We start from the raw sequence: 14,609 nt of genomic DNA, 5'->3' as shown, positions 1-14,609 counted from the left end.
TCCATCCCCATTCAGCGGGACTGCTCGTGTCTGGACTGGAGATGGTTGCCTTTTCCAGATGATCCCAGCCTGATAGGCAGCCCTCAGAGAACATGCAAAGTGTGCGGCCTCTGCTTGCGGGCAAAGAGATCCAGTCTTGCTCCGTCCACACCAGTGGCTGTGCTTGATCTGTCATACACGAGGACAACGAATCTCTCCAGCCTCTGCAGGGCAAGATCACGAATCAATGTTGGATGCTGGCTGAGATTGGTGAATGTTTCAGAAACGTCATCAAAGACGTTCTAAGTCTGCCATGCAGTTTTCTTCCTTTTACCGCGGAAGGCAGACACGACGTCACATCCAGTGAATGCATGGAAGTATGGGATCCCTCTAGCTTTCTCAGGCCCTATTGCAGAAACTACCTCATGGACTGGAATCCATTGCGCCTTGGCTCCTTCACCAAAGGCAATCCACATGTTCTCAAGACTTAGTTCCTGTAAGGATGGCAGTACAGATATTGCTATGACTAGTACATCCGTGTCATTGGCCTTAATGATGATGGACTTGCTACCAATCCATCGTTGCATCCCTGATGTATACAAATATTCGAGTGTCAGCTTCTTCATGACAACATGGAGACACAGCATCCAGTGACTTCCTTGTGTTGCTAATGGCATCTTCTCCTTTTGTGACAATGACTGTGCTTGTCGTCTGTGCTTCACACATCTTTTCTGCAAGGAAGTGAAACAGCTCAGTCTTGTTGCTGTAATCTCGAAGAAAGCTTCTCCAGTTACTTCGGGTCTTACTGGTTCCTGTCACTCTTCTTCTGATTCCTTGCCCCCTTTTCGACCTTTCCTCGGACTTCAGACTTGACTTCTTGTACACATCAAACACGACGTCCACCCTCTCGTACCTGGCACCATAGGATTCCACCTTTGGGATGATGTCTTCTTTAGCATAGTCATCAAATATCTTTGAAGTGCGTGGAGGTAGGGCATTGATAAGTGCTGACCCATCAATGATGACTATCTCCCCTTGGTTCTCTGTCTGGGATGTTCACTTGCGCTTCAAGAATTCAGCCAGCTGTGACTTCTGACATGTATGAAGCTTGCCGCTGTCACTGAGAGATGCAGGGTGTGACTGATTCTCATGCTTGAAGAATTCTTGCAAGTCACACTGCCTGTTCTGGCATGAGATGAACAGTCGTGAGAACAGCTGACAGTAGTCTTTCAGTACTTTCTCCTTGGAACTTCCCCCAGCTTGCTCTTGTTTGAAGAAAGAAACAATGTTTTTCTTGATTGGATGATAGAAAGAACGTTCACCTTCATTCTGTAGCCCCTCCATGAATGAATGGAACTGCTCTTTGCCCCGCTGGTGATGTGTAGCTACCATTTCGGCTAGAGTTGGGTCTGCAATGTTCTTTATGTCTAGTACCAGTAGGTCGGCTGATTCTTCTTGGAATGGGTTGCCCATCTGCATTACTGCAGAGAGTGCTTTCACCTTTTCAAAGAAAGATTTCTGGGCACTCAGTGTCTGCTCATGGTGTCTGTTGTTGTTGGTTGCATCTTTCGTACCAGACATGGCCTCGTATCCAGCTACTAGTCGATTCACTTTGGGTCCAGCGACCATCCACCTTCGAAGTGCTGCCAGGTCTTCTGTCAACCCAATTGCTCCTCCGTCACCTTTGATGACTGCATTGATTTGCTCGTGGGCTTGGTCGATTGCCAGGGCAGAGAATTCTCTTCTAGACTTGTGGATAACGAAGTTCCCTTTGTGAAACTCCCTGGCTACATCTGGATGTTGTTGCTCAAGCGACATCATATCTCAGCGGTGAACTGGGATCCATCGCGCATAGTTGACATTGTTGTTCGCAAAGAAGTAAGGCGCCAGTTCTGAAAGTGCTTCACGGTACAGGTTGAAGTCTTTCTCTGAATGAGCGGATCAGGGTGAATATGGTGAGCTCCATGTCCAGCACTGGACTCCAGAACTGGAACTGTGGACTCTCTTGCCTTCGTTGTTCACACCAATCTTCAAAGGTTAGATCTGATCTGTTGGACTCTTCAGAGCGGTAGTCATGGTATGCTTCCTTCATCAGTTTGTACAAGCTGCATGCAGTGATCTGGTGTGCTTGTCTTGTCCTGGTGACACTGGATGCAGACAGGAAAGACTCTGCTGTACCAGATGAGGCCACCTCTGCTTCCACAATGGAACTGGTTCAGCCACTGTCCTGTAGTAGTGTTCCTATCGATCTCAGTGCAGCCATTTCTATATGAAGTCCACCAAACATGATAACGAACTTGTCCCCTCCATATTCGGGCCACTGCCATTGTATTTGTTTTGCCAGAGCATACAACAGTTGGTCAGCAGCAATGACAGGTGTCTGCCCTGGGTTCAGGAAAGCCACTGTATCACAGACCTTCTCCATGACATGCTTGATCGTTGCAACAGAGTGAGCCTGGTCTCGCAACAGAGGCATCAGTGCTGAAATGCTCACTTCAATTGATGGCTCCTTTTCTGTGTTGCATGGTGGGCTGACCATGTGATGCAGACTGCATCAGCCACATCTTCAGTGAGGAACACTTCCTCTAACCAAGAATATTCTTCTTTCAAGTGTGACCAGATTGACTTGGGTGCTGGTAAGGACTGGCTTTCTACTGGAGGAGGATTGGGATTTTTTTGTAATGTATGCTGGTTGAACATTGGTGAATGCTTCTGGAAGCTCTGGAACTTTTCATCACCTTCATTTCTGACTCCAGTTTGAGCAGCTCACATTCATCGCCAGCATTTTCAGTGCTTGGATTATGGAAAATGGACACACTTGTGCCATGGAAGGATGTTTGAGCTGTGGTCGCAGTCGGATTATGATCTCTGTTCTCCACTGCTGCAGTTGTGAACAACTGCTTTCTCAAGACTGGGGGACAGATGACTCCATCTTCCACATACCGTGCAACATCTGCTTCTCCTAACTGGGCTGAGACTTCTAGGACTCTGTCGTGTGATATGCTGAGCTCATTCTCATGGAGCATGTCAATGAGATGTCTCTTCCTCATCTTGGCAAACAAATACAGGCCAACGTAGACTGCAAAAGGTGTCTCACGGTCCTTGGAATGCCTGTGGACATCCGTTCCTTCCTTGTACTTGGCAAAGCAGTTGTACTGCAGGAGCTGTGATATAGAAAGGTCAGATTTTGATGCTCCATGCTGGAGTTGGGACTTGATGTCTGCGCCATGTTTGACCATGCATACAAATTGCTGAAGTGATGGTTGTACAGCCTGTTCTAGGTCTGTGTCGTGAAACGTGCTGCTGAAATGCGGCTTTTGATGGAGCATGTCTCGTCTTGTTATCCCAGCAGCTTTCGCTAGATGGATCGCTTCACCGTACTTGGATGCTTGTGTGAGGATTGAGCCTATATCATTCTCAAAATTCAGCAGAACATCTCGTCCTTGGCGATGAGCTTGCAGCTTGAGGATGTGAAAAAGCAGCTGGTCCTTAAGTCGAGTAGGATAAACATCAGGCGATTCAACACCAAGCTGCTCCAGCCTCTGCTTGTAAAGCATGGTCATATCAGCAAGCCTGAAAATGGGTGGATCTGTACTATCACTGGCAGATTTCATCTCACTAATGTAGGTGACCAGTTTGGGGAAAGCAATTGGATATGCTTCCTTCCAGTGCTCCTGTGCTTTCTCTTGCTCCTGCCCCTTCAGGTAGTCTCGTTCTCGGTTATACAGTGCCACCAAGCGGGCAGGGTGATATTTCAGTTCTTGTGCTATGACATCTCCTCCACTCAGTTTGGCAAGGAGTTTTCTATCACTGAGTGTTTTTGCACTTTTGTTTATTCTCTTATTCAATTCCATTGTCATTGCTTCTCTAAGCTCACCCCCTTGGGTTTCGCAAAGAAAACATTCTTGTGTTTTAGCTTCTTGGACCTTTCGTGGGATCGTACTTCAACTACCCTCATCACTAGCATCTGCAGGGATTGATCTTTTTTCAGCTCTGTGTAAATAGAAGCCTGCAACTCTCATGATATCGTGCCTTGTTTTGTCTTAAGGTTTCCTCTATCCCACCACCTTCGTCAAGTCTTGCAGGGTCAATCTTGATTGGTATTGCATTGAGTGAGTGAAACAGAGGAATATTCCTTGCCAAGTTCGTATACCCATCATCTCCTCTTTTGGCAGGATTGGCCTGGGGGGACTTTAGATCTTCTTTCTTAACCTCCTGACATAGGCAACACTTGGTCCAGACAGTGTTCCATGATTTACCAGTAGAACTCGTGTCCATGGCCAGTATAACGTTCAGAGTCGAGGGTTTATCCTTTTACCACCCTGTACATGTATAATGGACACTTTCCTGTATGGGATACAACTAGGTTTATGCATCTGCCCTACACCTAGTCCGATCGTTCATCCAGTGTCATAAGTCCCGTGCGATCTGTACACCATCCAGATAACTAAAACCCCGTTATCCTTGGCTCGACTCTCCCGCACTGGCACGTCCTGTCGATTCAGGTGCGGCTGCCTAACTGATCCGGGGTTGATTAGGCAACATTTGGGACACTAGTAAGTTGTTGCAGTATGATGCCAACAATGATGCCAACATACAATTCCTACTTAGCTGACACTGAACCCCATGCTGAGTTTCACAGCAGTGATGTCACCAATGTGCCTTGGTAGTGCCCGACAATCACTCCTTCAAGAAATTCTTACTTGGCGATGAACTGGAAATGATTAAAGGATGGTAAGTGGCCTGGATTCAATCAGCACATCTGTTTCATCAACTTCGTGCACTTAGAAAATTTGGAGCTAGATGTACTCCATCACACGCAGAGACCTTCTGTGTGCTACCCTCATCTAGTTTAGCCTGCGAGCCAACGCGGTTTACCAGGGTGTGGCCGATGCCGTGCACTAGCAACTTCTTGGAGCCATAGATGAGAGTTGGGCCAGTGATGAGGACCAGTGCTGGTAGTCCATCCAAGGGATGTGGCTGAATGCTGAAACAAAGGTACTACCTCTAACACGACACCCCTACATCCCATGCATAAGTAGCTACTACTTCATACATGTTAAGTATTGCAAACGTATGAAAATCATAAACAAATGTGCAAAATCAGAAAAAGTGTCAGGGGGCTTTAAAAACAGGAAAATCCACTCCAGCAGTTTTGAAAACATAGGAATCCACACTTAGATCATGCAAATCGGACAACTACAAATACTTCTCAGCAAAAAGTCAACTTCGGGAGGCTAACTTGGTGGCCATCTTGAAAAATGGCTGCCATCTTGGATTTTCAAATGGCCAATTGGGCAGATTTGATCAGAAAGCCCTGCAGAACAGAAATGCCAAATTTGATGCTTTTATCATAATTTGCATGATTTTTCTACTATCAACTACACTAATGGTGTTACGGTTGTGGGGGGTGTGGTGTACTGGATAGAAGATGCTTAGCAGGCAGACACGAGCGGGGGAACAGTCGAGCCGGGCTGTGTTGCACAAGCGCGAGCGCGGGCGTACTTTGCCTGCGGCTCTCCTTTATTACGTATTCAGCACACTCACGAGCCGGGCGACTACGCATCACTACAACGCCTCAGGCGGCGCGCACTCCTTATATTCCTTGCAGACACGATGATCACAACGACCCCTCCTCCCATCATCATGCCCCGCCCTGCATGCCCGCAGGCTACACCACACTCCTCCCTCCTAAAACTATGATTATTAAATGATCACCATCATAATAAGCATAAACAGCACGAAGGACTACGGTATAATAGTAGACAAGCCACAAAAAATGAAAACAGCAAAGTATAACAGCACATCACATCATATAATGCGTGAAAGCGAGCTAATGGAGCTGCCACGGCCAGGTTCCGAAGACTGAGGTGCACACAGCACATCCCAAACTCTGGCCGCGTTACCGATATGAAGCAGCAAGGCGAAAAGCACAGCAGCCCTACACAGCGGAAACGCCCCCAGGCGGCTCATGCTGACATGGCCCTCGGCGAGGCCGCGGCGATCTCCCGAGCAAACCGCCTCCGGCCCACAAGGCGGCACACCTCCCCCAGGCAGACCTGAAGCAGATAAACATTCCGAGGCCGGAAGCCCGCTGTCTGGAAGCCATGGCGCCAGCGCCAGACTCGATTGACCTTGGATGGGGGCGCTGAACAGCGCCGCTGGCTGGACGCACCCAATGCTCCATAACAACCCACGCACCACAATCAGTTGAGATGCCAATGCCCGTCTAAACGGCCTTGAGCGAACACAGAGAGCTGCGCCCGCAACCAGAGGTGGGGGTAATGCCGACCAGCGCACCAGTCCTGGCTCCGAGTCGATCTCCGAGACCCACACGGCAGTTAGACGGTAGCAATTCCATTTAAACCACACTTCAACCATAGGCTCGTTATAAATCACTACGAACATCATTTGAACCATTGCAAACTCATTTTTCCATACAGCGCGTTCTTTCGACCAAATCCCTGCACATGACAAAGCAACTACCCGCGGCCCGGGGCAATGGAAGGCCAACCCAACCTTTTTATTCGCCACCACCGCTCCCAAAGCCACCACCTCACATTGGCCATACTGCAAAACCCATCGATTGATCTACACCAAACCCACTCTCACACGGGAACTGCTGGCATTTATTTCAACAACGTTAAACCGCATCACTCGAGCAATGAAAAACAAATATGCAATGAACAGCAACCCACAACCCACATCATGAGTCCGCCTCTTGGTTGTTGCCTCGATGTTGTGACTCGCGACTTCCTTTAACGCCATGGGCTCACCGCAACCCGTTGAAGCTGCCCGAACAACACTGGCGCGCATTGCCTCACGAACGCTGCCGAAGCGCGGGAACTCATCGCGAGAGCTGATACGGCTCTCGCCGCTCCCGAACCCTACATCACCGCTGCAGGCAGCAACGAACGGCCGCTCCCGTTGCATTGACGCGGCTCCCGCCACCAGAACCTCGCCCTCGGTACTCGACGAAGGCATCGAAGAGAGCACCGGCACACCTGGAGGTACGAACCGGAGATCCAGCCCGAGGTGCGCCAGCCAGTCCCGACCCAAAAGGACGGGCCCCTCCCCTCGCACCACGAACACCGAGAGTAGGGCGCTTCGTCCCCGGTAAAGCACCGAGACGTCGGACGCTGCAAGCGGCGCAACCGCTTCGCCGGTGTACGCGCGCGATGCGCGGGCAGCACGAGTGGACTCAACTCGACACCCGATCAGTGCCCCGATCACTTCGACATTCACTGGCATCGGTCCTGTCACCGTAGGACCAACTGAAACCAGGCTCAACATGGGCAGCATCTCCCGCTCCGGGTCGCTGGAATCTCCGTGCTCAGGCTGCAAAACTCGACCCGGGGCGTTACCGTGCACGCCATGCACTGAACACCATACCGGCGGTAGGTCTTGACCCGGGACGGAAGGATCGCTTCGCACACCGCCATCTATGACTGTAACGATGGGCGATGACCCTCGGCCCACACACCGTAGACGACCTCGAGTGCTCAGACCGCCGTCCGAGTGATGGCATTGCAACGCTCGCCCACGACCCGCGCCGCAGACCGTGCGCGTGGCCGTGCGTGCCTGGCACATCACGCTGACCTCCGGACCATCTGTTGCGCACCGACCATCGAGACCCTGGACATTCTTCAGAGCTTGCGCGACGTCCCACGCCGCGTTCGAGCCGAACCGCGTGTCCTCGTTCTTTAGCCGTGGCTTTGCAGCAATCATTCCCCCGATCTGTCGTGCCTCAATAAAACGAACACTGAGCGCGGCCGTTTCCCACTCGACGTGGCCGAAGTCGATTCCGACGAAGGCGGGCACGCGTTTGTGCGCCGTGCACCGACCTTCTGCCATGCTCGTGCTGGCGAGACCCTTGGCTCCGTAGCCTGGAACCGCACGGGTCATTCGCTGCTGCCCTGCACACGCCGATCCGAAGATCCTCGTCAGCCAACTGTGGTGTACTGGATAGAAGATGCTTAGCAGGCAGACACGAGTGGGGGAACAGTCGAGCCGGGTTGTGTTGCACAAGCGCGAGCGCGGGCGTACTTTGCCCGCGGCTCTCCTTTATTACGTATTCAGCACACTCATGAGCCGGGCGACTACGCATCACTACAATGCCTCAGGCGGCGCGCACTCCTTATATTCCTTGCAGACACGATGATCACGACGACCCCTCCTCCCATCATCATGCCCTGCCCTGCATGCCCGCAGGCTACACCACAGGGGGAGATTGAGGAATTTAATAGGACAGTAAGAATTGAACAGAGTTGTTTGGTCCGTGGAGGTGAAGGAAACATTTTGATGTAATTAAGAAGGGAAACTGTGAGTTTAAGTGTTACGTGTCACAACACGGGGGAGGGAGGGGGTGGATGGTGTGGTGTTAATTGGATTGGGATTAAGGTCAAGTTCCCCAGTATGTGATTGCCCCCCTGTGACTTTTCCCTATGGTTTTTTTTTTTTTTAATTACAAATTAGAAATGGACCATTACAACTGAGCTGCATGACCAAGTCGGAAGAAGCCCCACCTCCAAGGGTGACGGCCAGTAAAGTCACGTCCCTGAGGCTGATGATTGATGGGCGTGATGTCAGAATCAAGGTGGGCATGCCGAACAGGCGAGAAGCCTCGCCTTCCTGGGTTTCGCCCAAGCAAGCTGCACCCCAGAGGTGGAACCGTTGTTTGTGGTAGCGTCAGACAGAGTTCAGAGATCAGGAGTAATGCACAAATGCAGAGTGAGGGACTCATGCGGTCGAGAGAGTGAGCGTAGCTCGGAGATGGCCTGTAAGAACAGGGCTTTACGGCTGGTTTTCCTTTGACACATGAAGAAGACTGCATGATTCTCATATTCGTGCTGAGGAATTTTGGCTCGCGTGATGAAGCGAGGCGCTGGTCATCGACTGGCTGTTCGTATCAGACTGGCCTCGAAGCCTCGTGTATGTCACCGAAGGGGACGGTGCTGTTTTAAGTTGCATGGGGTCTCTGAGCCTTGGTGTTAAATACCGCTCATGAGTTGCCTGATGTATGTTTTTCCAGCTGTGAAAGAGCAGCTTGGTGCCCATTCTGGTTGCGTCTACACGTGCAAGACAAAGCGCATCGATTGCAAGTGCCACATAGACCATCTCTGGACCAACCTAAGTACCAGAATAAAGAAAGGATTTTCTTTTATTTCGTTCCACCTTGTCTTTAAGTCTGTGTGCAGCGGTGCCTCGACTTTAGATTTTTGGATTGATTTACCTCACTTATTATTATATTCTGATTATTGTTCCTTGTAAATATTTATATTGTCATTAAATTCCCGTGTTTATTGTAAGTTGCTGTGTCCATGTATTTGTCGTGCGGTTTGAGTATAAACCCCCTGTGCATCCATCTATGTCTCCGTCGCTCCTCTATTGTGCCCCACCCCTCCCGCAAGTGCGCTATAATCTCCGAGGATCAACGTGTCCACCTCGTAATAAGGAAAAACCGCTCGGCTATCAAGGCTGGCGGTGTTAGCCTCCCATCACCACCATTTGGGTTGGGGAGATTAACCTTAACCGCCAGCTCCACGACTATTGCATGATGTTTCAAAAATGTACTGTGCCCGATTATATTCTTATGTATCAGGCATTACATGGTGAAGGTATGCGTTCTACCGAGTGCTGTTCTAGTTGTTGTATGAGTTGTTGGAATTCTTATCTGTGTAAAAATGGAATAGAAATTTCAGCTTTTCTTCAAATGTCTCTCCTCTGTCTGTCTCTTAAAGTAGGAGTTTGCATGTGCAAAGCAGTGATATTATAATGCAGACAAGCTTCTATCAGATTTGAACCTTGATGTACAGTGTCGTGCACCATGTTCCAGCGTTCAGATGAAAACCCTAAATGTCGGTTTATCCAGAATATTGTAAAATTGTTGTCATAAGTTGAGGTTGAGACAGAAGACTTATTGGTTTGAAATACTACATCATTGGGCAGGTGATTGCTTAATATTCCCACAAGAAAATAATTGTCACTTTCTTTATTTTTTTTTTTAATGCGTGGGAAAAACGTTTATTTCTTATAATTTTTTTTTTTTTTGTGATTTGATAATCATTTAAAGAAAACCAATACAGTACTGTGCTATACTTTTTCACAACTGTTTGTTCAGGTTAGCCCAGTTCTTTAAAATCTGTAATTAAAGGGCAGCATCATAATGAGCTGCAGCAAATATGCGAGGGAAGAATGTTTAAATCTGTTTGGTTTCTTTTTTCTTTTCTTTTTTTGCCCGGCTTTGTCGCATTCTTTGTTCCCCACCCTGTTATTTGGGTGGTGTGTGCACAAATTGCTTTGCATCATCTTGGTACTTCTGTGATTGTTGATTTGTTCATCGTCCTTATCACATGTCCAAGCACGATTTTGTGCTTTGTCTTGTTCCATCGTCATCGGCGGCGTGCGGCCGCCCTCAGCTACAAAGGGAGTGGAAATGTTCAACAGACACGTTGAGCTCTTTCAGATTTCTGGTGATATCCATTGAGCCCCGATCTCTGTTCTCTCCACCCTTTTCTTATTGAACTGTCTTCCAAGCCGAAGCTGTCTAGGAGGTGAACAGACGTTCAGAGTTTTCGTTTTTACGGTGGGTTTGAACCCTCAAGGAATGTTTCTGTGTGAGCGTGCATTTTCTTTGTGATGATCGCTTGGGTAAGGCTGCCTAATCTGCCAGATGTGCTGTTCGCTTTGAACTGTCTGCTTGGCTTTCACTAAACACCACAACCTGAAACCCGGTTCGTTTTAGACACTGACATTTGCTTCATTTTGAATGAGTACTTGCTCTTGTTCTTTGTTGTTGTTATTGCTATTTTTGTTTGATGCTGTAATGTTTATAAGCATGTTGTCTTTCTGTCTGTGGTAACTCGTTTTCTTCTAATATATTTTAGTTTTGAAAAACATTTCTCCTGCTTTCTAATAATTTGATTGACTTCAGATTTATTTTGTTTTTTTCTCTTTGCATGTTGTTGTTCTTTGTTACCGCCACCACTGAAGATAGATGGAGGTAGTGTTTTCACCCCTGTCTGTCTGTGTGTTTGTTTATAAAGTGATTCTTCACTCTTGAGAGAGGGAGAGAGAGCATGATATTTCAAACAATTGTGGACGTATTGTGGCAAAACTTGGTGGATGAGGTGGGTATATGACAAGAACAAGCCGATTAAAGTTTGAATCGGGTCAGGATGCAGATCTGGCCTATCGGTGGGATACAAAATGTAAACTGTTTGGTCTGGCGGAGGTATGTGCTCTACCGAGTGCCGTTCTCATTTATGATAATGTGTTGACTGAACAGTGCTGTTTATATTTAAGAAAAATAGTTTTTCTTTTTTAATTCCAGATGATTGTACTGTCTACTTTGGCTAATGCATCGAAAATACGAATAAATTGGCTACAATTATGTTTTTGTTGATTTCAGCTGTTTTGTTTTGAACCGCAGGTAGACCAGCTGTATATCTGTCTGTCTGCCTTTTCAATGCTTACACCACTGTGGCCTCTGCACACACTTTTACTCAATGACGTTCTGCCTTGCTGGGAACTATGTACAGTTAAGTAGGTCCCATAAGAAATACCCAGTTGAAGAAGATTGTTGGTGTGGGAGTGGTTTTCTCATATGGCAAAGGAGGAGTTGAGATTGGTGTAGATTGGGGACATGTATGTTATGTAGTGCGAACTGTCGACTCTTATTTGCAACTGCAAGGCTTTCCTTTGTGCTCCATCCTTGAGCCAATGCACCTGCTGCCTGTTGCCTTTTCTCTTGCAATCTCGGCTGCCAAGCAAGTGTGAAGCTTTGTGTTCCAAATACCCGGGTGGGAAAAAAAACTTGTGAAGAGGTAAATAACTACCCACTGTCTTTTAGGATCTAATTTTTATGAAAGACCTTTGCATGTGTGACAGGTGTCTAATTTGAACTGCTGAAATGTACTTGTTGAATTGCATGAAAAGGTGGCTGCCGTGAACCCATTATTTCTGCTTTGCCCGCATATTTATACGGGTCACACTGAAGCCAGACGATTCTTTTTAACACCATTTTAATTGCAGCTTAGTTGTTACATTGGTTTTCAGTGGTTGTATTTGCTTTGAGCTGTCTGCCTCTGCACCTCCTCCCCCATTTCCTCCACATTTGTCACCGGTGGTCCATCCCTGTCCACCAGGAAATTGTTGTGCTGTGCTGTTCCTCGCTTTCTCATTATTCCTTTTCTTCTGCTCTTTTTCACCAGTAGTGTACCTGTGCATCCGACTGCCACTCGTGGTGAGCAGTTTTCTGGAATGAGTCAACACGGGGCGGTGGGCGGTGGAGATAGTAGTAGCAAGGGCAGCGAGCGATCCCGTGAGCGCTGCCGTTCTAGCGACTGCTCTCGAGACTCTTCGCATGAAAGACCGGAAGGCCAATTAACTCCTTGCATTCGAAACGTTTCTTCTCCCACGCGCCAGCGTCACCCAGGTGAGTGTTTTGCCTGCTCATGCTTCGTGCTGTGCTTGATTATGCTTACATGGGCCAGAGCCCACGCGGAGTCATTTTCTGGATGAATCACTCGATTATGTCAACAATAGGTCCTGAATGGATTTATTTTTGTTTGCCATTGACTTGATTAAAAAGTGTTGCAAATGCAATTTGGTCTTTTTTTATTTCTTTTTTTCTTTTTTTCACTCCCCTCCCCACACCAACCACTCCCCCTCGTGCTTTTATAATAGTTTTACAGAACATTTGTCTTGACACAATGTCTCAAATTGGCTGCATTGTATCCAGTTAGTGCTCACTTCACCCTCACCCCCATTTCATGGCAATCATTTTTAGTCCATCTCTGCACAAGGAAGAATTCAACCATTCAGCATTAAACTTTCAAAAATTACTCGCAGGGTTACCCTGCGTTGCCTGGGTGGGTTGGGGGGATACTGAGAAGTGGGAGAAGCAGGAGAGCCAGCAGGGCTGAGAATGGGGCAGGCGGATCAGGTAGGAGAACTGACGGATTGGGGGTGGGGAAACTTATCGGGACAGGAGAGCCAGAACACCAGTGTGTAAATGGGTCTGAAGGGTCTTCGAGGTCTTCCAGCTCTCATGGGTGTAAAATGCATTTATTGAGGGGTGGGGGAGTTAGGAATCTTTGGGGTCTTTAAATGCTGAGGTTGTGGATGAAAATGCACTTAGGGTCAGACTTGGTGTGTGTGCCAAATTTGGTGGTTGTCGTTCCAGCGGTCCTTGCAAAAAAATGCGCACACACATACACAGACAGAGACAGACAGACAGACAGACATCTGATTAATCTCATTTATTAGATTGCAAACCTATACATGATCACGATGCTGTAAATGAGACCACATAATCCCATTCATTACCATGAGCTTGTTATCTGATTGTGATCTCGTGACCAAAACCAAGTTCTGACGTGCGTCGTGGAGGGAAGAGTTTATTTTGATCCACAGTTCACTTTGTGTTTAACACATTTCCCACGCAGTTTTAGTGTCACCTGAAATTGCGTCACCAGTCATCTCGTGTGTTACCAGGTGAGCATGCAGTGGGGTCTCCACATCAGATCAACCGGGACAGACACAAGTAGAATAAAAAAACAAATAATTAAAACAAACTTAACGGTCGTTCAGTTAAAGTGTTATTCGCAAAGAAATAAATAAATACTGTTCTGTCAATATATATTTAAATAATTCCAAATGTAATCTTCATCTTGATTCTCACGTTCGAGGCTAATTTTTTAATTATTTTCCATTGATTGATGACGTTTTAAAGGGTTATCCCAGTGATAGTCTGGACGAGTCTTCAGACTGAGAGATGAATATTTTAATTGGTTTAATAATCAGGATAATAATGTGAGTTCCTTACAAGGATCTTCCACGCAGGACGTGAGACACAACAATGCTTGTGCTATGGTTGCCAACCTTGGGTTGTTTGTCTGAGCTCTATCCTTCTATATGCTGACTTCAAGCAAGGAAGCAGCACATCCCATTCTTAAAATGTTTGCTTAACAATGGTCAACCGAATCTGGTTCACAATGATTTGTTGTGATTGTTATTATTATTATTATTATTATTATTATTATTATTATTATTATTATTACTATTATTACTAGCTGAGTACTTGCCCGATGGGTGATCTTGTTCCAAGCATGCAACACGTTCTTCTGATGCATACCTTTATTTTGGTGGTGTATAGGCAACTGACAGCTCTGTATAGGAAAAAAGAAATAATAACCCAGGTTACGTGTATGAAGCAAAAACGTACCTCCTGCTTATAATTCAAAACACCTCATTGAACTGGAAAATGTGGGGACAGGAATACTGTACTGCAAATGGGGGAGACTTGTAGCACCGCGTCCTGGTGGGGGAGGGTATTACATGATACACATTTACATAGAGAATTTGCATCCGTTCCCTCTTGCCAAGACCACCAGCAAAGATAAAAACACCCCTACACACTAATTGGGTCCACGCTGATCCTCTGCAGCAAGTCTGGATGTAATTGTCAGGAACTGTAGAAGGAGTAGCCTGACAAACAAACCCTCATACAAACACTGCTCTGTGAATTATAGTAAGGATTAGAATACAAGACCCGCTGCTTCACTGACAGAAGTACTAATCTTTGCTGTGATAGCTAATTAATAGGGCAAGAAGAAAAAGGATTCCTT

At 47.1% G+C, this 14,609-nt stretch overlaps 1 protein-coding gene across 10 annotated transcripts in view; it reads left to right on the top strand.

Annotated features, from left to right (window-relative positions):
• The window catches only part of BTBD10 (BTB domain containing 10), a 148,890-nt gene that overhangs the window by 31,573 nt on the left and 102,708 nt on the right, over nucleotides 1-14,609 (top strand). For 3 of the 10 annotated variants that reach the window (XM_085885540.1, XM_085885541.1, XM_085885543.1), the window contains one exon: nucleotides 12,192-12,415. In XM_085885540.1, the coding sequence (XP_085741666.1) occupies nucleotides 12,192-12,415 (224 nt within the window). Of the gene's footprint in view, nucleotides 1-10,340; nucleotides 10,565-11,466; nucleotides 11,805-12,191; nucleotides 12,416-14,609 lie in introns of those variants that run through there. The other 7 variants (XM_085885544.1, XM_085885542.1, XM_085885549.1 and 4 more) reach the window with 6 other exon arrangements.

Source organism: Eptatretus burgeri, chromosome 6 (genome assembly GCF_056783735.1).
Source record: "Eptatretus burgeri isolate ZD-2024b chromosome 6, Ebu_testis_v1, whole genome shotgun sequence".
Classification (NCBI taxonomy): domain Eukaryota; kingdom Metazoa; phylum Chordata; class Myxini; order Myxiniformes; family Myxinidae; genus Eptatretus; species Eptatretus burgeri.
Note: the sequence above shows the minus strand (reverse complement) of the source record. Positions and strands in the feature narration are given on the sequence as shown.